The sequence below is a fragment of the Scyliorhinus torazame genome, chromosome 7 (assembly GCF_047496885.1).
Source record: "Scyliorhinus torazame isolate Kashiwa2021f chromosome 7, sScyTor2.1, whole genome shotgun sequence".
NCBI classification, from domain to species: Eukaryota; Metazoa; Chordata; class Chondrichthyes; order Carcharhiniformes; family Scyliorhinidae; genus Scyliorhinus; species Scyliorhinus torazame.
Window position 1 is genome coordinate 57,498,220 of NC_092713.1, and position 26,743 is coordinate 57,524,962.

General features: G+C 43.4%; 1 protein-coding gene across 6 annotated transcripts in view; it reads left to right on the forward strand.

The window, feature by feature from the left end:
* The window catches only part of ccdc24 (coiled-coil domain containing 24), a 221,263-nt gene that overhangs the window by 101,655 nt on the left and 92,865 nt on the right, over positions 1–26,743 (forward strand). For all 6 annotated transcript variants that reach the window (XM_072510750.1, XM_072510752.1, XM_072510749.1 and 3 more), the window contains 2 exons: positions 3,271–3,363; positions 15,557–15,611. In XM_072510750.1, coding sequence (XP_072366851.1) covers positions 3,271–3,363; positions 15,557–15,611 — 148 coding nt within the window. The remainder of the gene's footprint in view (positions 1–3,270; positions 3,364–15,556; positions 15,612–26,743) is intronic.

Sequence of the window (26,743 nt, forward strand, 5' to 3'; positions counted from 1 at the left end):
CTATTGGACAGCACACACGAGTGTTTACTGACGTCATCCAGAGCACACATCAGTGTTTTCTGTTTCATTGGTTCCAACTTAGCCTTATTTTCTGATATATGCTCTTAAAAATAAACATTGTTGCTTCATAGCATTTTTTCGAAGTCTTTAATTTTACATGATATGAAGTATTTGTACCAATGCCTAGTCATTTTCAACAAAGATTCCTAAAGAATTCCAATAACAAATGAATAGTTTAATGTTCAGAATGTTGTTTCAATTTCTGATTGTTATGAATTTTTATTGTTAACTAGTTCTGGTGAAAATAATTCACCTGCTAACACTGACCCACTCAAGTGTGTCTGAAGTTCAGTGTTTTGACGCGTATCCATTCAGGCACTAATCCTTTCTTAATCTCTCCAGCCACAGCTGCAGATAACTGGGTCCCATGTTTAGTAATGGATCCTTCTTTCTCTCTTTGCTCCTTAAACTAAATGTCTGTGAGATTAGGTGTTTTGAATTTAAGCCTGATAATTACTTGCTCGTGAATCCCTTTGGGGAATAAAATTCAAAGTTTGGTATTCAAAAAATTGCCACTAGGCTGAATTGAAGTGAGTAAAAGTGCATGTCAACAATACTGAAGCTACCATAAGCATTAACCACCTCTAAAACATGTCCATTTTTATTTAATGATTTAAACGTTGTAGCTCGTTAGCCAACTAAATGGTCAAAATAAGGGGGAGTTGGATCTAATTGTGGTCTCATCTGGAGTTTAATTCGATTTTCAGATTTTGGCGTTTCATTCTCTTGGGTTGTTAATTTATGTATTTCAAAATATATAATTTACTATTTTTGTATTGTTCTCAAAGGATGATTTTCACAGAGAACAGAAAAGGTATATTTGCATCTTAGCCCTGCCTGGCCTATCATGGGTTATTTGGTCACAGTACCTCTTGACTTTATTTTAATTGTTTCAACCTTTCTATCTTTTGTGACAATTTTTTTCAGCATCTATTTTCTTGCCTCCTCTTTATTTCCCCTTCCATTCTTCATTTTTTTGTTTCAATCCTTTTAATCTTTTGCATAATGTTTAGTTTATTCTTATCTCATTTTTTTTTCTGTCTGAAGATGCTGTCACTTTCTTTCTTTTTCTGTTCCATTGTCTCTTTCTTTCTACTTTTTTCCTGTTTCCCATCATGCCTAATGGAGCAACGCTATTTTTTGTCCACCAAGATCTCTCATTTAAGGTTGGTCAGACAGTATCTAGTCTGAAAATAAGCCTTAAGGCAAGAGGAGCATTGGAGGCTGGTACATGATTTAATCAGTGACCCTCTACTCATTCTGCAGTCAGCCATGCTCAATTGGTCAAACCCTAAGGCAATGTTTCCCCTCCCTCATATTTGCGAATGTAACTCCCATTACTTACTGCTGTGGCAATTCAAAAAAGATGGGCCTGATCTTCTGACTATTTAATGCAGCGATCAATAACCTTGTACTCTTATGCCTAGCCTCTTAACAAAACAAATTAATTTAGCTGATATTTTTTAAATCAATTATTTAGTGACTTGAGGAAGCTAGAGATAAGAGAACAGAGGTTTAACTATATTCAATATTCTGCTCGAGGCAGCAACTTGTTCACAGTACAGTACTTGCTGGGAGAACTAACCACACCAGGCCCTGCTTTGGGCCAGCTTTTATGTTGGTATGTAAAGCAATCCAGCTGGGTAGCCTCCGTCCCCTATCTGGGGCGTTTGTACTCCATCAATAATGGTTTCCCTGTGGTCATCATTGGGGTTATAACATATTGTTTAGTATCTTTCTCACTATTATGTGATGTTGAAGCAAAATATTTGGTGCTTGTGTTTTAAAGTAGCAGCAATATGTCCCGCCATGTTAAGTTCTAGTGCGGAAATGTTTTTCAAATAGCCAATTCTTCAGCAACCTGACTGGGAGGACCAGGAATGGGTAAATTTCTTGCCAAATCCTGAGGATCACTGGTAAAGCTGTATAACCACTGGTTAAATTACACAATCTTTGGTTAGATTGGTCTTGGGGTGTTGCACTGCATTACAATTATGCTCCCTAGATCACAGCTCACTCGAGAAGTGTGCCCAGAAGAACAGTGTGGCTGATTCTTGGTGTTTGATTTGGAATCTCTTGATTCAGCAAAAAAACAGACATCTCAGTTGGATTTTATGGAGGCATGGAGGATAATTAACAAGGCAGAGAAAGTAAATGCAAAACAGTACTTTAGAATGTGGGGAAACAGGATTAGAGTGTGTACCTTTGATTTGATTTGCTCAGATAAGTAACCCCCTTTGATGTTTACATTTATGATTCTGTGATGTGGACAGTAGGGCAGGTGGAGACTGGTTCCAGATTGTGAAGGGCAAAAGAACATATTTCTTTTACATTGGGTGGTCAGAAGCTGAAACCGGTCATTAGGAAGGGTATTTGAAGCTAGGATATTGGATTCCTGTGCTGGCAGGATGATAGAACTGTTAATCTCGAAAGATGATTCTTTAAAAATTCATTCTTGGGATGTAGGTGTCGTTGCTTGGCCAGCTTTTATTGCTCATTCCTATTTGCCCTTGAGAAGGACATTCTTCAACTGCATCTATTCTGTGAATTTATGATACTCTAATTATAATTACATTGATTGAAGTGGCTGTGAACCTTTTTTCCTCTGCAGAAGGTTATATAAGAAAATATGTTACGAGATGTGATGTGAGTGCAGAAGCAGTTTCATCTGATTTTCCTGTTTTTTTCTTTTATATTCAGATGAAAAAGTAGGAATTTAGTTTTATTTTTCTGACAAATTATTACTGTACTATTGATCAACATGTCCCTGCGGGTTTTTAATATCGTATAAGCCTCATGTCTCACCCTGGGATTACAGTGATGTATATGAGGTGCTTTTATTTGGGGTCATTTAATGTTGCCTTATTTTCATAAACTGTGGTTAAGGGCTGTATTACAGAATTCCTGGGTGAAGCTGCAATCGAAGGAAAACTGAACAGCAGACGTACTGGCAGATCAGTTGCCATTATGTGGCTTTGTATAAATAGGTCCAAAGGAGACAAAAAAACTCAGATCAGTCCGCACTCTGAGCATTACATTGGAGTGACCCCACAAAGCAAACAAGTGAAATAATGTTTTACAGACACTGGATTCAGGCAACTGTTAAGATCATTCAATTGTATAATTCCAGGATCTTGTGAGAAGTTACTGGAAATATATGTAGATTTTTAGAAAAATATTGTCCTTAACTTTGACCCCTTTCTTTTCTAGCCTTTCACCTCTTTACAACTGCAAGGATAATATAGAAGCCATAAAAGACAAGATTAATGTTCGAAGTATAGATGAGGTTGTGACGCATTTACAGTGAGTATCATTTGCCCTTTTTTTGAGTCTTCAATTTTTACTGAAGTGTTATCAAAAAGCCACATTGTGAGTGGAGAAAACGTTGGTCTTTGTTGTTTTTTCATGTTTGTAAAATGATAACAGGGAAATCCCAATATATAGGAACCTGTGTTAAAGCTGCATTACTTCAGATGATGTTGTGTATGTGTAACGGAAGCTTAAAAGATCCCCAAGCAGAGGCTTGGCGTTGCCTTCACCAGGGAAGGAAGAAGACCTGCTCTCTCTTTAAAAAGTGCTCCCTATTTTTTTCTTCTGTGAGCTTATCCCAAACTCTCAAATTGAGGCTGTTAAAACAAGGGCTCGAATGAGGAAATCTTCTACTGCCCCAATTCAGAGGCCTTGATTAATAAGTTTTTTCAGACCACCCACAAAGATCCCTAGAGCCAGCTATGAAGAAGCATGGGTAGATGCTTGCAATCCGGTAGCTTGCCTGTACTCTTAGTACATGGTGTCCATTTTAAGGGGTAGGGAGATCATTAAGGGGAAGAAAGGGTTTACTTTTTTATAAAGCTCAAGGAAATTAAAATGCATGTTTTATTGCGAAAATTATCCAGAATTTAAAACTAATAGCATAAAAGTTAAATGTTTTAAAACAATTTTCACAGGATGTGGGCATTGCTGGGTAGGCCATCCTTTATTGCCCATCCTTAATTGCCCTTAAGAAAGTGGTGGTGAATCACCTTCTTGAACCAATGTAGTCCGTGTGGACTAGGTACCCCCACAAAGGGAGTCCCAATATCTTGACCCAGCAACGGTGAAGGAACGGCAATATATTTCCAAGTCAGGATGTTGTATGTCTTGGAGGGGGAACTGGCAACAAAATTATATTGCATTGTTACAGCTACCAGTGTGTGAATGTGGGACAGAAGGGGAAATGTGATAGTGCTGAAGATGGGTGAGCAGGTATGGGAAAGAAGGCGTTCCATTGTAAAATGCTCATACTCACTGATACTCTTGGGGTGGCTGAGCAACAGTGAAATATTTCAAAATGATTGTAATGAAATTTCAACTGCAATTGGCTTGTTGCTTGAGGCAGAAGTCTCATGTACAAATCTCACCTGAGTCTAGCTAAATCACCCTGTTTCGAAATATCATTTCACGTGGATGAAATTGAGATGCCCTGTCAGGGTGGCACAGTGGTGAGCACTACTGCATCGCAGCACCAGGGACCTGGGTTTGGTTCCGACATCGGGTGACTTCCTGTGTGGAATTTGCACTTTCTCCCAGTGTCTGCGTGGGCCTAACCCCAACAACCCAATGATGTGCAGGGCAGATGGATTGGCCACGCTAATTTGCCCCTAAATTGGATAAAAAATGTAAGAAAGATAAATAAAGGGATTGGCCATGCTAAATTTCCTCTTAGCGTCCAAAACATTAGGTGGGGTTACTGGGTTATGGGGATAGGGCGAAGGCATGGGCTTATGTAGGGTGCTCTTTCCAAGGGCCGGTGCAGACTCGATGGGCTGCATGGCCACCTTGGCCTCCTTCGACACTATAAAGTCTATGAATCTATGAAAGGGAGGAATTCTTTTTTTTTAATGTAATTTTAATACAAACATGTATCAAAGCAGGTTACAGCCAATAAACACCCCAGGAAACATACTTCCCAACAATCAACTCTACAGACTGTACAGATTTTCCCCCTTTTTCACCCTCCCTTGACCTCCCCCCACTGCCCTCCCCCCACCGCCCACCCCCCACCCCACTGCGATGAACAGCTCCTCAAACCCAGTCACAAACATCCCCCACCTCTTCTCAAACTCCCCACTGAGCCCCTTAACTCATACTTTATCTTCTCCAACCGCAGGAAGGCATACAGGTCACCCAACCATGCTGCTACCCCAGTGGCGATGCCGACTGCCACTCCAGCAAAATTTGTCACCGTGCAATCAGAGAGGCAAAGGCCATGACATCAACCTTCCTCTTCTCCATGTGCTCCGGCTTCTCTGAAACCCCAAATATCGCCACCAAAGGTCCACCTCCTCCTCCACTACCCTGAATACTCCCGCCCGGAATCTTCCTAATTTTTCACAACCACAAAACATGTGCGCATGATTCGCTGGCCCCCGCCCACCCCTCTCACACTCATCTGCTACCCTCTGAAAGAACCCACTCATTCTCGTCCGAGTCATATGCACCCTGTGCACCACCTTAAACTGTACCAGGCTCAACCTTGCACAAAAGAGGTCCCTTCGCAGTGCCTCACTCCATACTCCCCAATTGATCTCTCCTCCCAACTCCACTTCCCATTTCTGCTTGATCTTCACCAGCTGCTCACCTCCCTACTCCCCCAGCCACTTGTATATATCCCCAATTCTTCCCTCCCCCTCCACATCAGGGAGCAGCAGTTGCTCCAGCAGGATGTATTCCGGAAACCTAGGGAACCCCCTCCAGACCTTTCGCTCAAAGTCCCTAACCTGCAGATACCTGAACTCACTCCCTCTCGGCAGCTCTACCCTCTCCCTTAGCTCCTCCAGACTGGCGAACCATTCCTCTAAATACAAATCCCTCACCTTGACCAACCCCACTTCCCTCCACCTCCTGTATACATTATCCATCTCCCCTGGCTCAAACCCATGATTCTCCCCTCTGCCTCTGTAGCAGGGTCCTCCCCACCCTCGGCACCAAAGTCCGAGATGATTGTGTCCACTTTCCGAAAAAAGACCTTTGGAATAAAGATCGGGAGAGCTTGAAAAATAAACAAGAACCTCGGCAGAATATTCATTTTCACCACTTGGACCATCCCCGCCAATGTTAAGTGCAGTGTATCCCACCTCCTAAGATCCTCCCTGGCCTGCTTCACCAGCTTCGTTAAGTTCCACTTATGGAGCCTCGCCCATTCCCTCGCTACCTGAATCCCCAAATAGAAAGGGAGGAATTTGATGATTTGGAGTTGGGGACCAAGGGAAATGTGTCCAAGTTTGCAGATGACACTAAGATGAGTGGTAAAGCAAAAAGTGCAGAGGATACTGGAAGTCTGCAGAGGGATTTGGATAGGCTAAGTGAATGGGCTAGGGTCTGGCAGATGGAATACAATATTGACAAATGTGAGGTTATCCATTTTGGTAGGAATAACAGCAAAAGGGATTATTATTTAAATGATAAAATATTAAAACATGCTGCTGTGCAGAGAGACCTGGGTGTGCTAGTGCATGAGTCGCAAAAAGTTGGTTTACAGGTGCAACAGGTGATTAAGAAGGCGAATGGAATTTTGTCCTTCATTGCTAGAGGGATGGAGTTTAAGACTAGGGCGGTTATGCTGCTATTGTATAAGGTGTTAGTGAGGCCACACCTGGAGCATTGTGTTCAGTTTTGGTCTCCTTACTTGAGAAAGGACGTACTGGCACTGAAGGGTGTGCAGAGGAGATTCACTAGGTTAATCCCAGAGCTGAAGGGTTTGGATTACGAGGAGAGGTTGAGTAGACTGGGACTGTACTCATTGGAATTTAGAAGGATGAGGAGGGATCTTATAGAAACATATAAAATTATGAAGGGAATAGATAGGATAGATGCGGGCAGGTTGTTTCCACTGGCGGGTGAAAGCAGAACTAGGGGGCGTAGCCTCAAAATAAGGCGAAGTAGATTTAGGACTGAGTTTAGGAGGAACTTCTTCACCCAAAGGCTTGTGAATCTATGGAATTCCTTGCCCAGTGAAGCAGTAGAGGCTCCTTCATTAAATGTTTTTAAGATAAAGATAGATAGCTTTTTGAAGAATAAAGGGATTAAGGGTTATGGTGTTCGGGCTGGAAAGTGGAGCTGTGTCCACAAAAGATCAACCATGATCTCATTGAATGGCGGAGCAGGCTCGAGGGGCCAGATGGTCTACTCCTGCTCCTAGTTCTTATGTTCTTATTAATTCTGTAACGGTGGAACTGAAATAATATTTGTGTGAAAATGATCAGATTACTGCAGTCAATTCAGCTGCAGTGCTGATTTTTTAACCTTTCTGAGTATATTAATGTTACAAGTAATACACAGTGTATTGTATATCTGACTATCTAACCAGATATAAAATGGTTAAGTGATTTTCCATTTTAAATTAGCACTAAATAGATATCCAGTCGGGAACTCATTTTTATCACATTATTATGGCATCATCTGTTCTTAGTTGTGGCATCATCAAAGTATTTGGTCACAACATGGAAAGTGTGTTGAATGATTCATTTTAGATTAAACTAAATCTATTTATTGAAAAAAGAGACATTTTGTTGGAGCTTTTCATCTTGCACTCAGCAGGGCAGATGTCAATGCAAGGGAACACAGCAACTTCCTACTGTATGAGAAGAGAGTGCTGATTGGTTGGCAAGTGGACTTTGATTGGTAGAGGCATTGCCATGAGAATGCACCAATTGATAGTGACTGGCAGTTAATTGCCAAGCATGATTGAAATTTAAACCAGGCAGTTTGACTCTGATCAGTCAAGGCACTAGCCTGAGGAATGGTCATCACTCATTTTGTTTAGCTGAAAAGAAACTATGTTTTTTCTGTCTGCACAGAACAGGGGCCTGTGTACAAATACATGTAGCTTCCATTAAAAGAAAATGCGTCACACTGCAAGCTAGACTGACAATCTTACGTTTTTTGATAGCGTATTCTTAGCACACTGAGGATGTAATAAATGTTGTCCAATCACAAAATCACATCTAATATTGAGCACTGTGTTTTTGAGTTTTGCAAGTACAGGCTCGTTGCTGGGGTCTGCATCTGGCCCGAATGAAGACCATGCTACTCACCATTCATCAGTGAATGGTTTGAACTAGTCTAGCTGTTGGACCCCATTGACATGCAGCCGTCAAGCTGTGAGCACTGTATGGGTACTCCAGGATGCTTGCTGAGGACATGGGAAATCACCAATCTTCTAAACTGAGCCAACAATAGGACAGCCTTTTGGAAATACGGAAGTGCCTCTGGAGCTGTTGCAGGCTGGTGTGCTTTTTGGGGGGTGGGCAGGAAGGGAATTCTGCTCTTCCTGACTCTGCAAAATTGAAAGAAATACAATGCCATTGGCTAGAATGAAATAGCATCCCTACAGTGCAGAAGGAGGCCATTTGGCCCATCGGGTTTGCACTGGCCATTTGAAACAACACCCTACTTAGGCCCATCCCGTCACCTTATTCCATAACCCAGTAACCATACCTAACCTTTTGGACACTAAGGGGCAATTTAGGATGGCCAATCCACCTAACCTGCACATATTTGGACTGTGGGAGGAAACCGAAGCACCTGAAGGAAACCCACGCAGACACACGGAGAAAGTGCAAATGCCGCACAGACAGTGACCCAACACTGGAATTGAATCCAGGTCCCTGAAGCTGTGAAGCAGCAGTGTTAACCACTGTGCCACTATGCCGGTTGGTCTGTCTTGCCCTTGTGTCCACAAAAAATAATTTTCAGGGCCTATAAGTTTTTTTTAAGAGGCTGTCTCTTTGTTCTCAGAACTTGGAAGCTCTTGAGAACAAAGACCTTGAGAATAAAGAGACAGCGTCTTAAAAAAACTGCGGTTAGAAAAACATCTGCTCCCCTGGGTTAATGGATCCCTGCAGATCTATATAAATAACCAATCTTAATATTTCCTTTGAAACTGCCTGGACCTGCCAATCAGAAAGCTTGCCAAAGTCAATCATCCGTGAAATTTAATGTAAACAATGCAGTTCAAAGCTTTTAGGCTTCTAGACATACAAACAGGCTTCAATATTTTAAAGGGCAATGACATTGACTGTAAAAAAAACACTTCAAAGGTTTACACATTAAAGGGAATATCTTCATCTCACAGATCTTTGAACTTGGCATGCTCACAGGCAATTTAAAGGGTTTAGGGTTACAGATGGATCTACTTTTACTTTATTATCACAGAACTGTATTTTTGAAATACTGGCAGAATGTTTAAAGGGCTTAAAGGCTGCAGATGGGAAGAGCAACCAAACAACCCCCCATCCCAGGAAAGACCCTCGACCTGAGCCACTTCAGCTCAGCACAAGCCCCCACTGACCCCCACCACCCATGAAGAACCACCCCCTCAGCACGCTGGAGGCAATTGTAGGGAGGTTACTGGGGTCCTTTCCAATCCTCGGATTACTTGGCCGGCACGCACTGCCAAGTGAGGTGGCTGAGGCAGATACATTAGCGACCTTTAAGACTTGTCTAGATAGACACATGAAAAACCAGGGTATAGAAGGATACAGGCGGTTGATCTAGATAGCAAACACGATCGGCGCAGGCTTGGAGGCCGAAGGGCCTATTCCTGTGCTTTACTGTTCCTTGTTCTTTTGTTCCTTGTACAAAGTGCTAAGTTGGCACTGCCAAAAGGCGGGACTGAAGGGGAGGTAAATTAGGGGGGACAGGAGAGGGTTGTGAGGGGTGAGGTTAAGAAGGAGACTGGGGTGGGGTGTGAGGGGGTGCTGAAAGAGTGACTGGGGGCATAGGGGGTGCTGAAGGGGGGGACTTGGGTAGCTGAACAAGGGAACTGGGGGTGAGGGGGGACTGGGGAGGAGAGCTGAGCAGGGGACTTGGGGGGGCGGTGGCCTTGCCTGCGATCCGGGGGAGGCTGCAGCAGCATTCTGAGATTGGTTTGTCCTTTAAAATGGATGACCCAGTCTCTGAAGAGTGGGACCTGACAGAGAGACTAGGACCTGCCTTTCTCATGTCCAGCAATGTGCCATTGAATGGTACTGAAAACCCGAAGCGCCATAGAATGGCACATCGGGGTCGTTCCTATCGCCATCAGGAACCACTGCTGTTTCCCACTGGCCTGAGAGTTTGGTTTGGAGTGTTTTGTAGTTCATAGGAGAAACCCGACTGCTATCCTTTAATTCATTATATAGGCTGTTGCCAAGTGTCATAGCTGCCACCTGGATCGCACTGAGCTTCCCAGCCTCGCCAAAGGAATGCTAACAGTAAATTAAAGTGCCAGACTCTAAAGGGAATTCAGGGCAAAAAAATCCTGTTTTAGCAACAAAGAAACTGCTGTTGGATTGTAAAAGGAGGCGGAGGTCAGAGTGCAGCAGAGAATTAAAATAACAGGCCAGCTACACTCTTCCAGTGAAGCTGAAGGTAAACTTGAGGAACAGCACCTCATCTTTTGATTAGGCACTTTGCAGCTTTTTCAGACTCAGCACTGAGTTCAACAACTTCATATCATAATCACAGCCCTCCATTCTTCCTCACAGTAACTGTTGATCATGATTCTGCTGTTCCCATTTACACTTCTATCCCCAGTTTTCGTTTCTATACTTGTCTCCTTTTGCGTGGCGCTATCATCCCTTTTGACATTTAATCACTCCTGTCACCCACCCGATGACACATTTTCGCTTTTGTTCCTGCCCTTCTCCTGTTCTTGAATAACCACATTCCCAACATGTTCCAGTTCTATCGTAAGGTCATGAACCAGAAATGTAAACTGTTTCTCCACAAATGCTGCCTGAACTGCTAAATATTTCCATCATTTTCTGTTTTTGTTTATGATTAAATCCGTTGTCCATTTGAAATCAGACACGATGTGCTGGATTCTCCGTCTGGCCGCGGCAGATTTCTGGTTCAGCACGCCGACGGGATGCTCCGTTTCGCCAGTTGGTCAATGGGGTTTCCCATTGTGGGGCAGCCCCACGCCGTCAGGAATCCCCCGGGCTGCCCGCAAAACAGAGCATCCTGATGGTGGAGAATCCAGCCCGATAGTTTTAAATTGCTTATTGTTGGTTGTTCTTCGTCCTCTGCTTCCACACCTACTCACAGACATTTCACAAAATGCAAGTATCAGAGAGTATTGCAGCACAATTATTCACAGTCTAACCTTTCCAGGATAAACAAGACGGGCAGCTGGGTGTGCATTAAACAATGTGAGAAGGGTTAAAATGGAAAAGAGCACTGACATAATCCCCATTATTTCTTTTTAAATAGCCAGATTATTTAATATTATTGTTGTGCCCAGGCGCCGCCTTTGTCTTTGAGGGTACATAGGAGTGCCCATTGCATTCTTCTACCAACCATTCTCGATAATCTTGTTAAGAAGTATGCCAAGTGGACAAAGTGAAAAAGCCTGCTGCTGTTCCAGTGCTCCAGTGTTTACTATCTTGGTCCAGTTTTTCTGTCTATGTTTCTTTTTTTAAAAAATGTATTTTATTACAAACATATATCAAAACAGGTTCCAGCAAATCAACACCCGGGAAACATACTTCCCAACAAAAGAAAGAAATGAAAATCGCTTATTGTCACGAGTAGGCTTCAATGAAGTTACTATGAAAAGCCCCTAGTCGCCACATTCCGGCACCTGTTCGGGGAGGCTGGTACGGGAATTGAACCGTGCTGCTGGCCTGCCTTGGTCTGCTTTAAAAGCCAGCGATTTAGCCCAGTGAGCTAAACCAGAGTTCTATGGGTTGAAGGGAAGTAGGTGGCTACAAAGATAGAGTTGAAATCTTGGATGGGTTAGAGTACAGGAGTGAGAATTTTCAAACCGACGCTTTGTTAAACTCGTTGTAGGTTAGTAAGCACAGGGGTGATGAGTGATCGTACCTACACATCAGTTAAATATTTTAAAATGCACAGCTCTCTTTGTAAAACAGAAAATTGTATGACCTATTGTGAGCAGAACCAAGGGAAATAGGGTGGCAATGCAAAAATTGTACATTAAGCATGTGTACCAAGTTTGCAAACCTCATATATTACAATTATGTTTCTATATTGTACCTAAATATAAGAATACAATTCAGTTATTTAGGAAAAACTCTCCATGAATAGAAAATCCTAGTCAGAATGGTTTTAGCCTCTTAATTGGTCTTACAAATAATCCTCATTATTAGAAAAAAAAAATCAATCAAGGCAAAAGTTCTGACTGATTTGAATAACAATTAAACACTCGGTGGCAGAGTGGCACAATGGTTAGCATTGCTGCCTCACAGTGCCAGGGACATGGATTCAGTTCTGGCCTTGGGTGACTATCTACGTGGGTTTCCTCCAGGTGCTCCGGTTTCCTCCAACAGTCCAAAGGTGTGGGGTTAGGTGGATTGAACATGATAAATTGCCCCTTAGTGTCCAGGGATGTGCGGGTTAGGTTATGGGGATAGAGTGCTCATTCGAAGAATCAGGGCATATTCGATGGGCCGAATAGCCTCCTTCTGCACTGTAGGGATTCTATGCATGAACTTGCGCATTATTTCCATATAAACTATGATATTGAATGGAGGCAACTTAATTTATGTGACAGAATAATTTGAGTTGCCAAGGGACTTTTCACAGTAACATCATTGCCGTGTTAATGTAAGCCTACTTGTGACAATAAAGATTATTATCATTATTATTATTACACACCCACATCACCTCATCCTCCAGTTGAAATTATTTCCACTGAATTTTCTGCAGGTTCAATCACTAATGCAACACATGTGGACTGCTAATCTACTGTTCCCTGAATGCGTGGGTTCTTATCCCACCCTTGTCACTGGCTTTGGGGTGGCATTGTGCTTAGCATTGTTGCCTTACAGGGACCCGGGTTCGATTCAGACCTTGAGTGACTGTCTGCGTGAAGTTTGCATATTCTGCCCATGTCTGCGTGGGTTTCCTCAGGTGCTCCAGGTTTCTTCCCACAGTCTAAAGATATGCAGGTTAGGTGGATTGACCATGCTAAATTGCCCCCGAGTGTCCAATTTGGGTTAACTTGGGTTACGGAGATAGGGTGGGGGAGTGGGCCTAGGTAGGGTGCTCTTATTATTTCTGGAGGTTTCACCGCATGATTTTCTGGTCAGATCACACTGAATTAAGTAATGTCTGAAAATGTTATTGCACTGTAAACACTGGGTTCCCAATAGTTGGATATCTTTGCTTGTGAATTTGCGCCAGCAACAGCTATTCAACTCTTGGTCCCTGCATCAGTACTGGCTGGCTAATTATATTACCCCTAGATATTTTTATATCCACCATTAACCGGACTCTCCAGATCACCTGCATTCTTGAGTAATCCTCACTTCGTAGAATCCCTACAGTTCAGAAGGAGGCCATTTGACACATCGAGTCTGCACTGACCATTCGAAAGAGCACCCCACCTAGGCCCAATCCCCTGCCCTATCCCCATAACCCCATCTAACCTTTGACCCTTAGGGGCAATTTAACCTGGTCAATCCACCTAACCTGCTGATCTTTGCATTGTGGGAGGAAACCAGAGCACCCGGAGGAAACCCACGCAGACACTTGGAGAACATGCAAACTCAACACAGACAGTCACCCGAGGTCGGAATCGAACCTGGGTCCCTGGTGCTGTGAGGCAGCAGTGCTAATCACTGAGAATTCCTTTGCCAACCCACATGGACTCAGGTGCTCAAGAAGGCAGCTCGCTACCACCTTATCAAGGGAAATTAGTGATGCACAATAAATGCTGGCCTAGCCAGTGAATCCCATATCCCTTGAATGAATGTTTAAAAAATCCCGGCATAACCTCTGGTGGCGGCTCTCTTCATGGGTGGACTGGGGGGTGCTTTGAACTTGCATTGTGGTGTGGGGTTGAAAGTCACAACTGTAGCGGAAAACCTAAAGCGAAAGTTATTCCAAGCTGCTCGCAGCAACACCCACCAAATCCATGCATCATTCTGGGATCACCTAGTGTATTACAGAAGTCTATTAGACAGGTATGTTAAAATATATTACAATGCAAGTAAGAAATAAATACTAATTCTATAGAAACACTCACATCTTTAGGATATTCCAAGGCACTTTACAGTCAATGCAGCATTGTCAATGTTGTAATGTAGGGATCAGTCAATTTATACATCGCAAAGTCTCACAAGGAGGAATGAGATAATAATATATTTGTTTGTGGATGTATTGAATGAGGGATGAATACCGGTCAAGACAATAGGAGAACTACCCTCCTCCCCTTCGAATAGTCCCATGACATCTTCATGTGCATCTGAAAGGACAGATGGAGATTCACTTTAATACCTCATCTGAAAGCTTTAACAGTTCAGTACACCAGCAGTACTGTGCTGACTTGCCAGCTTAGGTTACATACACAGATCTCTGGATTGGGACTTGAAGCCGGGCCACTGCTATTGACCACTGATGCCAACCAATCACTGCAAAACCCTGACCAGTAAAATTACAACTGCAAGTTGTATCAAAGATCACTGGTTGTCTAAAATGTTTCTCCATATCTACAGAATGTGCAGAGAAATAGGATCGTAAAAGATGCATTAACATAAGCTTAGTCATGGAGTATTTGTTGTGTGTCGGTCAGTGCAGAATGTTCAAATCAAGAACTGTTTTGATTTAGTCTGGCCTATCCCCAGCCACAAGCCGCCAGTGTTTTGCTGTAGATCTGGCACAATGTAGAATTCCTTCTAGATGCTCTCACTTCCTGTATATCTGGTTACATTCAGTTTTAATTACTTTACACCTGTGCACAGAGGTGTTCCTATTAGTTGATCTCTGCAGCCATGATGATTTCACAAAATGGGCCTTTAGGGGAAAAATAATATTTGAGTTTGTTGCATATTGTCTGAGCAGGGTAATCTGAAGATAAGTCATATCATTTGAACATGTTTACTCAAATATGCGGAGATGCTATGCACAGTAACATAGTTTTCAGCCTTTCTTGTCTAAGAACGCACAAGTTTAATTTTCCTGTTATTTGGTGATCCCATTTTTGGTCAAGGCCCAAGTATCAATGGTGGAAGGGTCCATATAGCCAGGCTCTGCAAGTTCTATAATATATGATAATGAGGGAAAAAAATCAAGTAAAACATGTGTGTGCTGTTATATTTCTGTTGTTGAAGTTCTGATTGTCAGTCAATGACATCTAATAACTCAAGTTCGCAGTGGCTCAGATTAATCAGCAATATTTATTATTGAACCTTTCCTAAATAGTCATGAAAGGCGTGTTTGTTAGGTGAATTGGACATTCTGAATTTTCCCCAGTGTACTTGAACAGGCGGCGGAGTGTGGCGACTAGGGGATTTTCACAGTAACTTCATTGCAGTGTTAATGTAAGCCTGCTTGTAACACTAACAAAGATTAGTAAAAACTATGAAAATTTGAGATGTATTAAGATAGATTTAGCTCATCCAAAAGAATTTGGTCACTTTATACTGTATCTTTCAGTAAGAATCGGATTATTTTAGCTCCCATGTTTAGGAATTCTCTTAAGTTTTAAAGCTGTGTATATCTTCTACAGATTCATTTTACAAGAGGAATCCAGTACCTTAGAGAAACATATCCAGTTCTTACAGGTAAATACTCTTTAAAAGATCTGCATTTGGCTCTAAATTCACACCTAAGGCCTTATTTACAAATCTTTTGGAGATGTGAAAAAATAATTCTCATTTTCTCTGCAGTTTGTCTGAAGAACAATTTCATAAATTTACGAGAAGTTGGCTTTCAGTGAAGTACTATGTTTAAAGATTCCTGTTGCTTGTAAAACACAGAAATTCCTCTAAATATGGAATCAATATTTCATGCCCAACTTTGCTATCACTTAGTAACCTTGCACACTCACTTCACAGGGTATGACTGGAAAATGACATCTTGCAGGTCATGCCAGAAAATATGGTTCTGACAATAGATGTTTCCTTCATAAGTTAGCTTCAACAACTGCCTTAAAGTAAGATAGTTCAAAGTGCAAATCAGTAGCTGAACATTGATAGCTTCCTTGTGTCACTTGCATTGTTGATTTGGCCAGACAGCGCTCTTTAAATTTGAAGAAATGGAGAGCGCATGGGAACCTCCCGTGGAAATGGAACACACACACACGCACCCACTGCCAGTGCAGACGTGGAAACTGCAGTCCCAGGGAGGAGAATATGATGGAGATATACCCCCCATAAAAACCATTTTGTGACTCCCACTCAATTCTCTGCCCCCTCTGCTATTCCTGCACCGTACTCCTTAGCTTTCCTAATTACTTGCTGTACTTGTATACAAGCTTTTCGTGAAGACACCCAAATCCCTCTGCCCCTCAGAGCTCTGCAGTCTCTCACCATTTAGATTATAAGTTTTCTTTTTCTTTTTCCTGCCAAGATGAAGAATTTCACATTTGTCCACTTTATTCTCCATTTCCCAGATCATTGTCCACTCATTTTACCCATCTACGTCCCTTTGTTAGTCTCTTTAAGTCCTCTTTAAAACTCAATTTCCTACCTATCTGTTTATCATCAGCAAATTTGACAACCAGCCCCTCAATCCCTTCATCCAAGTCATTTATAAAAATTGTAAAAGCCAGTGGCTACCTGACCGCAACCATTTCTGGGAAGCTTGACACAATTTAAATCCAATCAAGAAGTATGCTGCCTGCTGTTCCCAGACCCTTGAGAATGGACACCCGGCCTCCGAGATGGCCAATTCAAGGCCACCTGGGGTGGTGGCCATTGGTGGTACTGCAGGATGCTTGGGAAGGAACAATGCTGGAGACCCAGGTAAGTGGTGGGGCAGGCCAGTCAGGCAGGCCTCGGGGGGCATGGTGAGGAGAATTAGTTTAAAGGGTGATTGGGGACGGGAGGTCTTTCTGCTGGACGTTGAGCACAAGAGAAGGGCTCCCCTCCTCCAACCTGTAGGCAGGTCACCAAATGTTACTGGGTGAACTACCAACATGACCTGGCCCTCCCTCAACATTAGTAGAAAACAAGGCAGGGTGAGGCCCTTAACTGGCCATTAATTGGCCACTTGGGAGCTTCAATTTATCTCTGGGTGAGAAGGCAGACCTCCGCTTTCCCCATCTGGACTTAATTGAAGGGAGTCGGAATGGTGACAGCCCCTCTACTCCGTGCCTTGCCGCCCATCAAGCATCTCCCAGCCTGCTCCTGGGGTGGGGTTGGAAAGAGAGAGATTAGGTTTCATCCTTCAATTCTGCTGCAGGTTCTGTATCCACTGCACATCATTTGTAATCATATTTCTACCAGTAGGATTTCCCCAAATAAAGGGCCAGGATATTTCGGATGGCAGAGTTTCCCTTTCCACCATCTGAGGGGTCAGAGTTAAAGACATCCCCACCCATACTGCCCACCCTGTAGCCATTTCCCACCACAATGAGTGTTACTTGGCTGGAGGCAGGACTTTTGCCCCTCCGGCAGAAGGAATTCCTGCCTCAGTGAGCTGCCAGCCAATCAGTCGCTGCAGCACTAGAAGCTGCAGTCGGCAGGGCTAGGAGTACAAGCAGTCCACAGAGCCTCCGCCCCGTGAGTCCAGGACCGTGTAGGTTTTTGGGGTCTTAGGGTGGGGAGGGTAGGTGAGGCCTGGGGAGTGGGCATAGGGGGAATTGATGTGTCTGTATAAGAAGCAGGGGGACAGAGCCTTTGCAGGTCAGACCTTGCTGAACTATTAGCAGCCTGAAAATGGAGGCTGGGGAGAATGCAGCCCTTAAGTGGGCAATAATCTAACTAGTATCTTGTATAAGTTCAGGATAACCTCCTTGCTCTTGTACTCTATGCCCCTATGAATAAAGCCCAGAATACTATATGCTTTAGTAACTGCTCTCTTCACCTGTCCTTCCACCTTCAATGATCTATTTACATATACACCCAGGGCCCTGCACTCCTTTAAGAATTTTACCCCTTGTTTTATATTGTCTCTCAATGTTCTTTCTACCAAAATCGGCTCACACTTCTCCGCATTGAACTTTATCTGCCACCTAACATAAGTATGTAAATAACAGATGTGGAAAACTTGCTAATAGGATAGGATATGCAAAGTTATTTTAAAAAGAAACATCTTTCTCTTGTGTTCAAGGCAGGCACACTGTTGGAGACTAGGACATTTGTAGATTCTGAGGTATTTTGGATTTAGAAGCTAACTATTCCACAGGATAATTGTTCGGTTCAAGTCTGTAGGAAAAATAGCACTACAATAATACAACTTAAACACAACCATTGGAGAACTAGAGAAACAGACTTGGTAAGCAATCCTGCACATATGCAGGTTGGAGCTGTTTTTTCCAGATGCTAAATATTCCCTAGTGATTATGTCAGGGGAAAACAGTTAAAGAGAGGCTAAAAGCAAATACTTGGAGATGCTTAATGAATGGGCACTTGTTTCCCATTTTCACATGCGATAAATCGCAGGTCTCTGCATTTTCTTTCAAGCCGAGTAGATTTTCAATGAAATAAAACAGAAAGTAGTAGAAATGCACAGCAGGTCAGTCAGCATTTATAAAGACACAAAACAGTCCTTGGAATGGATTCGACTGACTGAGAGCCAACAAAATTGAAGGTATTTGATGAAGAGTATTATGTGGTGATATCTGTCTTTCTGATCCTCTTACCTTAAACAACTAATTGTCTTTTCAATCACTTTCCCATTTGTAATCTCAGTTGAAAAGTTAGTTTGGAGGCAGAAATCGTGGCTAGAAGGTGGCATGGGGTGGGAATTGGGGCTGGAAAATTGGGGGGTAAGGGAGATTGCAGATGAAAGGGCATGGGCTGGGGGGGGGGGGGGGGGGGAGATTGTACCTGTTGGTTGGGGGAAGGGATGGGTAGAAATTGCCAATAGTAGTAGTAGTGGTGATGGGGAGAAATTGGATTGTGGGATGGAGGGAAGATCAATTGCTGAGAGCGCAACAGGTTTTCTTGAGGAATCGGGGATGGGTTGTGGAATCAATCTTCCTTCTTCTGGCGCATGGGCTGTGCTTTATGTCAGGCTGGCCCTTCTCAGCTCCCTGCCTGGGAAACTCATGCTGGAAATGTTAAACTCAACGCAAAAAGGCCTCTTTAATGTCTCATTAGGATGTTTATTCCTGTGATAATTACCTGCCTGTACTAATCAAGGTCCCGATTGTGGTAAGCTACTTAAGTGCCTGCGCCTAAATGCACTTCTTTTTTAAAATAAATTTAGAGTACCCACTTCATTTTTTCCAATTAAGGGGCAATTTTGCATGGCCAGTCCACCTACCCTGCACATCTTTGGGTTGTGGGGGTGAAACCCACGCAAACATGGGGAGAATGTGCAAACTCCACACGGACAGTGACCTAGGGCCGGGATCGAACCTGGGACCTCAGTGCCGTGAGGCAGCAACGCTACTAAATGCACTTCTGACGAAACTGAAAGTGGGCACCTTGGCCAGATCGCGATTTAAAAATTCCACATTTTAATTACATCTCAACTCCGACTCCACCTTTTCTTGGGTGTTAAAGCTTACCAGCAATGAATTTGGAAGTGGAAATTCAATTAGATGCAATTCAAAGTTCTTACACAATAGCATTATAATCAAGTCGTGTTCAACAAAAAAATGAATTGGTTTGTCACAAGTAATAAGAAACAAATCTTCAATTAGTTCTCAAGTTAATTGAACAAGTGTAGAGATCATGGAAATGTACTCAGATTGGCAGGATGAGACTGAGCATGTCCACCACAATCTGTATTGGTTTTCTGGAAAGAGCAGTGGAGTAGGACGATTGGAATTATTTAAAAATTTGTTCATAGGATTTGGATGTCGCTGGTTACAAAGAACAAAGAACAAAAAAATATACAGCACAGGAACAGGCCCTTCGGCCCTCCAAGCCCGTGCCGACCATGCTGCCCGACTAAACTACAATCTTCTACACTTCCTGGGGCCATATCCCTCTATTTCCATCCTATTCATGTATTTGTCAAGATGCTGGTTAGGCCAGCATTTATTACCCATCCCAAATTTCCCTCCAGAAGGTGATGGTAAGCTGTCTTCTTGAACCGTTGCAGTCCCCGAGGTGTAGGTATACCCACTGTGCTGTTGGGAAGGGAGTTCCAGGATTTAAATCCAGTGACGGTGAAGGAACGGTGATATATTTCCAAGTCGGGATGGTAAGTGACTTGGAGGGGAACCTCAGGTGGTGGCGTATCCAGGTATCTGTTGCTCTTCTCCTTCTAGATGGTAGTGGTCGTGGGTTTGGATGGTGTTTTTCAAGCAGCATTGGTGAGTTTCTGCAGTGCATCTTGTAGATGGTATACATGGCTGCCATTGTGCACGGTGGAGGAGGAGGGAGTGACTGTTTAAGGTGGTGGATGGGGTGCTCATCAAGCAGGCTGCTTTGACCTGGGTGGTATTAAGCTTCTTGAATGCTAACACTGGCACAATGGGCGAATGCCCTCGATCTGTGTTGGACAATTCTATCGTTCATTTTGTGGATCATATCGAGCTGCTGACGAGATCATTTGGTAATCTGGTGCACTCTACTCATTTCATAGGTAATGTGCCAACTAGTGGGATGTATTGGTGAGTGCTTCCAAATGTAGTAATATAATATTGCATGGCTCAAGTAAGGTGGTTATTGGTGATGTAAGAAAATGAAAATATCTGGAATCAGTAGACGTGATTACAAAGCTATTGGGTTGTCATTGTTATGGGGGGGGGGGGGGGGGGTGTTGAAGAGAGACAAAACTTTGGAAAGTTTTCAATGAACTAGTCCAAGACTTTGGCAATGCCTGCCAAACTCATGACTCAGGACAGGATAATCACCATGTAGATGAAACTTTTTTTATGGAAAAGTATCTGATTAGACCATCTGGGCGCGATCCTACGGCCACACTGCACCAGAAAAGTATCTTGCCATGGTGCAGCATGGCTGCTGAAAGCCATGAGACTCTGCTCCCGGGATCTGAACGGCTCGCAATGCCTCGCGAGATTTAATGCAATCTCATGAGACGTTGCGATATGAATTCCACGCACAATGGGCGGGGATCACGTTTTATCAAATCTGCATATTAGTGCGAGGCTTTAAGCCTCATTCTAATGTGTGGATTCCCAAGGTACCTGAGACGTTGGGATTCAACCCCTTCGCCTCGGAGACCTAAGGCGACCAGATGGAACGGCACTAGTGTGGGTCTCCAAGGGATCAAAGGCCTCCAGCTGCATGCCATTTGGGTAGGGCAATACCTACACATTGCCAAGGTGCTCAGGTGGCACTGCCAGCTGGCATGGGCACTGCTAGTGTGCCAGGTTGGCATTGCCAAGATGGCACGCTGGCATCTTTTGTGCACTCGCGTTATCAGGCCAGGGTTGCCCGGCGAGGATATTTGGGGGGAGCCCTCCAATGTTGCATTCGGGTCCTCCCATATTGCGTTCAGGCTGGGGGGGGCAGGTTGCGGATTCTTTCGGGAGCCTCGGAGAGCAGGCCACCATTTGAAAATGGCGTCCTGATCTCTCGTTACAATGGGGAGTTCCGGCGAGTGATGCTCCCCGCTGTGTAAAAAGGGGCTATGTGTGGCCTCGGCGGCACGCTCCCCATTCAGGCCCCTTATTCAACGCAAGTCGAGAAGAATAGCCATGTGTTTCTCGGCACTGCCATCAACTGCAATAATAATTTTTTTTAAATACATTTAGAGTACCCAATTTCTTTTTCCAATTAAGAGCCAATTTAGTCTTGCCAAGCCACCTACCCTGCACATCTTTGGGTTATGGGGGTGAAACCCATGCAGATGCGGGGAGAATGTGCAAACTCCCACAGACGGTGACCCAGGGCTGGCATCGAACCCGGTCCTCAGTGGCATAGGCAGCAGTGCTTACCATTGCACCACCGTGCCATCCCTGCTGCAATAATGATTTGCATTTATAAAGCACCTTTATCAACGTTAAATGTCCCAAGGTACTTCACAGGAGTCTTCTGAAGCAAAAGTTGACATCAAGCCACAGGAGACGTGAAGGCCAATAACCTCAAGCTTGGCAAAAGGTTTTGAGGGCTGACGTAAAGGAGAAAAAATAATTAGCGTGACAGTGGTTTTTAGGTAGGGAATTCTAAAGCTTAGAGCCTTGGTAGCCATAGGCGCGGTCGTCGGCGGTGGGGCAATTAAAATCTGGTATGTGCAAGAGGCCAGAGTGGGAGGGTTTGTAGAACTGGAGGAGTTTAGGAGATGGGAGTGGGGAGAGGCTGTGTAGCCTCATTCGAAAGGTTGTACTAAAGATATTTGCTATTGAGTTGTGTATTATAATTTTAAAGCATGCTAATAATGGGTTCTGAGGGATGCCATTAATAGCTTTCAGAATTAGTAACGCTAATAACATAACAGGAGCAGGAGTATAGCATATAGTCCTTCAAGCCGGCTCTGCCATTCAGTGCGATTATGGCTGATGTTCTGCTACTGAAGTGAGCTTGTAGAGTTACTCGAGTTCATCCTGTAGATCAGATATACCACAGCCACATCATGCGAATGAGAGAGGTAGTAAGATCTCAACCTGGTGGCAAACCTCCCTATCCTGATGATATTGAGCTTCTTAATTGTTGCTGTAGCTGCAGCCATCCAAGTGAGTGGTATATATTCCATCATACTGCCTGTTCCCATATCACATGAGCTCCTGAGGAACTAAAATCACTCTTCCTTTAAGCAATCCAGTAATTGTAGAGCAATCCAGTATTTGTAGCCTGTTGGAAGATTTTTTTTTCTCTTTGGAAAATAAGTTTAAGTCCTAGGATCAACTGGAAAAACACAAATTTTGGGTTGAGTTCTGATTCGTTAATTTAAGTATTGGACCTGAATCTAGTCCAATGATCAAGGCAAATGAGAAGCACAGTGGATCCTTTTACCTCTGGAATTAGGTGATAATCCAGTAAGTCTTCTCAACAATGAGACTGGGCAATCCGACTTCAAATTCTCGGTAGCACAAGTCAATAACCTATCCCTTAAGTCAGCACTTTCTTTTGTCCTATATGTTATTTTTAAAGCAGGAGAATGAAAAAAGGAGTATGCTTTTTGATGTTTTACAATGTTTCTATTGAGTTCTTGAATTTCGTCTGTGTTTGTCAGTCTGTACTTAAGTGAATAGTCAGCTGTGAAACTCCGATCAAAAAACCTTCGAAATTTCTATACAGAAATTATATATACAGAGAAAGAGGATGGTAAGAGATTTCCAACTAGTCATAACTGGTCATCCACACATAAACCCTCTGGTCTCTGTGAAAGTATGTTAACACAAGGGAGTTATATGTTTTTATACAATGTGGATTTTTGCAACATTTATGTAATTGAAACAGTTTCTGTATTGTGTTAACTGTGCCAGAATAAAAGCTGACACTGAGAGGTACAGTGCAAGACAGGAATGAATTAATTTGCCTTCTCCACTTTGTTTTTGACATTGATTTTCTCATGGTCTTTATTTCCCTCATCCACCACATATTACATACTGGAGATCTGTATCTCAGTATGATTTTTCTGACACACAAGAAAACGTTGGTGTTTATCAGAGGCGAATCAATACAGCTTTCTGACATACTTTCATGAACAAATAACAAAGAAAAGTACAGCACAGGAACAGGCCCTTCGGCCCTCCAAGCCTACGCCGACCATGCTGCCCGTCTGAACTAAAATCTTCTCCACTTCCTGGGTCCATATCCCTCTATTCCCATCCTATTCATGTATTTGTCAAGACGCCCCTTAAACGTCACTGTAGTCCCTGCTTCCACCACCTCCAGCAGCGAGTTCCAGGCACCCACTACCCTCTGTGTAAAAAAACTTGCCTCGTACATCTCCTCTAAACCTTGCCCCTTGCATCTTAAACCTATGCCCCCTAGTAATTGACCCTTCTACCCTGGGGAAAAGTCTCTGACTATCCATTCTGTCTATACCCCTCATAATTTTGTAAACCTCTATCAGGTCGCCACTCAACCTCCTTCGTTCCAGTGAGAACAAACCAAGATTATTTAACCTCTCCTCACAGCTAATGCCCTCCATACCAGGCAACATCCTGGTAAATCTCTTCTGCACCCTCTCTAAAGCCTCCACATCCTTCTGGTAGTGTGGCGACCAGAATTGAACACTGTACTCCAAGTGTGGCCTGACTAAGGTTCTATACAGCTGCAACATGACTTGCCAATTTTTATACTCAATGCCCCGGCCAATGAAGGCAAGCATGCCGTATGCCTTCTTGACTACCTTCTCCACCTGTGTTGCCCCTTTCAGTGACCTGTGGACCTGTACACCTAGATCTCTCTGACTGTCAATACTCTTGCGGGTTCTACCATTCACGGTATATTCCCTACCTGCATTAGACCTTCCAAAATGCATTACCTCACATTTGTCCGCATTAAACTCCATCTGCCATCTCTCCGCCCAAGTCTTCAAATGATCTTAATCCTGCTGTATCCTCTGACAGTCCTCATCGCTATCCACAATTCCACCAACCTTTGTGTCATCCGCAAACTTACTAATCAGAGTTACTCAGGAAAACATTCTTGGCCCAACCATTTACTTCTATTAATAACCTGCACTTTATCATATTGTTCATGGATGATTCCAGGGTTGAGATCCATAATATCCAGATTTGAGTTTCACAGGTAGGAGTTAACATTCGCACCACCGAGTGTCAGGTAATCATCCTTGCAAACAAGATAATGTGGAGCCAAATTCCTTGACCTTCAATAGCACCCCATAATTGAATCTCCCAAAATCAATGACTTGACTTGCTCATTACTGATCAGAACTTAATCAGACCAATCATTGGCTACAAATCAGGATAGTACTTTCTGAAATGAATGCCCCATCCAAAGCTTCAAAATGTTTTACAAGGTTAGCCAGGAGCATTATGGAATATATACCACTCACTTGGATGGCTGCAGCTACAGCAACAATTAAGAAGCTCAATATCATCAGGATATGGAGGTTTGCCACCAGGTTGAGATCTTACCACCTCTATCATTCGCATGGTGTGGCTGAGGTCAATCTGATCTACAGGATGCACTCAAGTAACTCTACAAGCTCACTTCAGTAGCACCTTCCTCTTCTGAAACCTCTGCTATCAAGAAAGTGAGGAACAAAATCATTTTCCAAAGATTCCCTCCAAGTAACACGCCAAAGTGGCTTTGCAATACGCATATATCTCCATTGCTCTATCAATGCTGGACCAATGCCTTGAAATTCCCTACCTAATATCATTGCTTCAACACCATCGCAAGAACTGCGGTGGTTCAAGGAGAAGGACCACCAAAACATTGCCAGCGTAACCATGGATAGCAATAAAAATGGCCTTGCCAGCATCACCCTCAGCCTGGGAACGATGTTACAATCCTGTCACGGACTGGTGACATTTAAAGAAGAAATACAAACACCCTGCAATTAATCAAAATAATGATGTCACAAGATTTCACAATTTTAAATAAAAACAAATGTTATTGTTTATCAAAAAGAAATAAATGAAGTAAGCACGATTAACTTAACACTGTAGAGGGCAGTGTAGCCACCTAAAATGGCTGATTCCCGATTAGAATGGTCAAACCCTGATCTAAAATGGCGAACAAAAGAGGCTGATGGGAAAATCAGCCAGCAGGACTTAAACGGACAGCTGCAGGTAAAACAGTGTATTCGGCTCTGGGGAAGTCAGCCCAGACTGATACCTGCAGCCATTAACATCACAACAACCCAGCCATCTGCATATTAAGCAGCCTTCCCCGGGAACAATTGCTGCACATTAGCAGCATAAAGCCGATCCAGACCTTTCGGCGCCAGCAGTGGCTGTGACAAAGGAAGGTAGACGACCACCCCCCGATCAAGGAATCGCCCCATTATTGGAGCATATCGAACCAAGTGATTGGGACCAAGTCCAATCACTTGGAACCAGGTACGAGGTCCGCCCCGAGAGGCGGGAAGCCCCTGGGAACTATAAAAATAGGGGCCAAGTTCAGATCGACCCTTCTCTTCCTGCTCGCAACCTTCGAGACCCTTCGACAAAGAAAACCGTAAGTGTTAATCCAGCGATCGCTACCAGATAGGCAATCCTGACTATCGACTTGTACCAGCCTTTGAATCCCGCAGGCCAGAACCAATTTGAAAGACCATTCATTTCCCTGACCTGGTGGGCCATTTCCAAAGTTAAGTATTGGCCTTTAGTGGTAGGTAGTAGTCTAGAAGTATGATTATTGTATAAGTATTTATTGCTGTATATAATAAATGAGCGTTGATTTAATTCTTACTAAGCGGTGTGTCGCATTATTAATCGTTACTTGAGCTTGAACCATGTGGCGGTATCAGAAAGATACCTGGCGACTTGTGAGCAAAGGTGACAGAATTAGAGCTAATAAAACTAGGGCTAATAAGAGCAACAGCAGCACGTTGGCGCAGTGGTAGCACTGCTGGTCTCAGGTTTGATCCCGGCTCTGGGTTATTATCCGTGTGCAGTTTGCACATTCTCCCTGTGTTTGCGTGGGTTTCACTGAGGTCTCAGGTTTGATCCCGGCTCTGGGTCACTGTCTGTGTGCAGTTTGCACATTCTCCCTGTGTTTGCGTGGGTTTCACTGAGGTCTCAGGTTTGATCCCGGCTCTGGGTCACTGTCCGTGTGCAGTTTGCACATTCCCCCTGTGTTTGCATGGGTTTCGCCCCCGCAACCTAAAGATGTGCAGGGTAGGTGAACACTAAATTGCCCCTTAATTGGAAAAAATGAATTGGGTACTCTAAATTTATTTTTAAAAACTT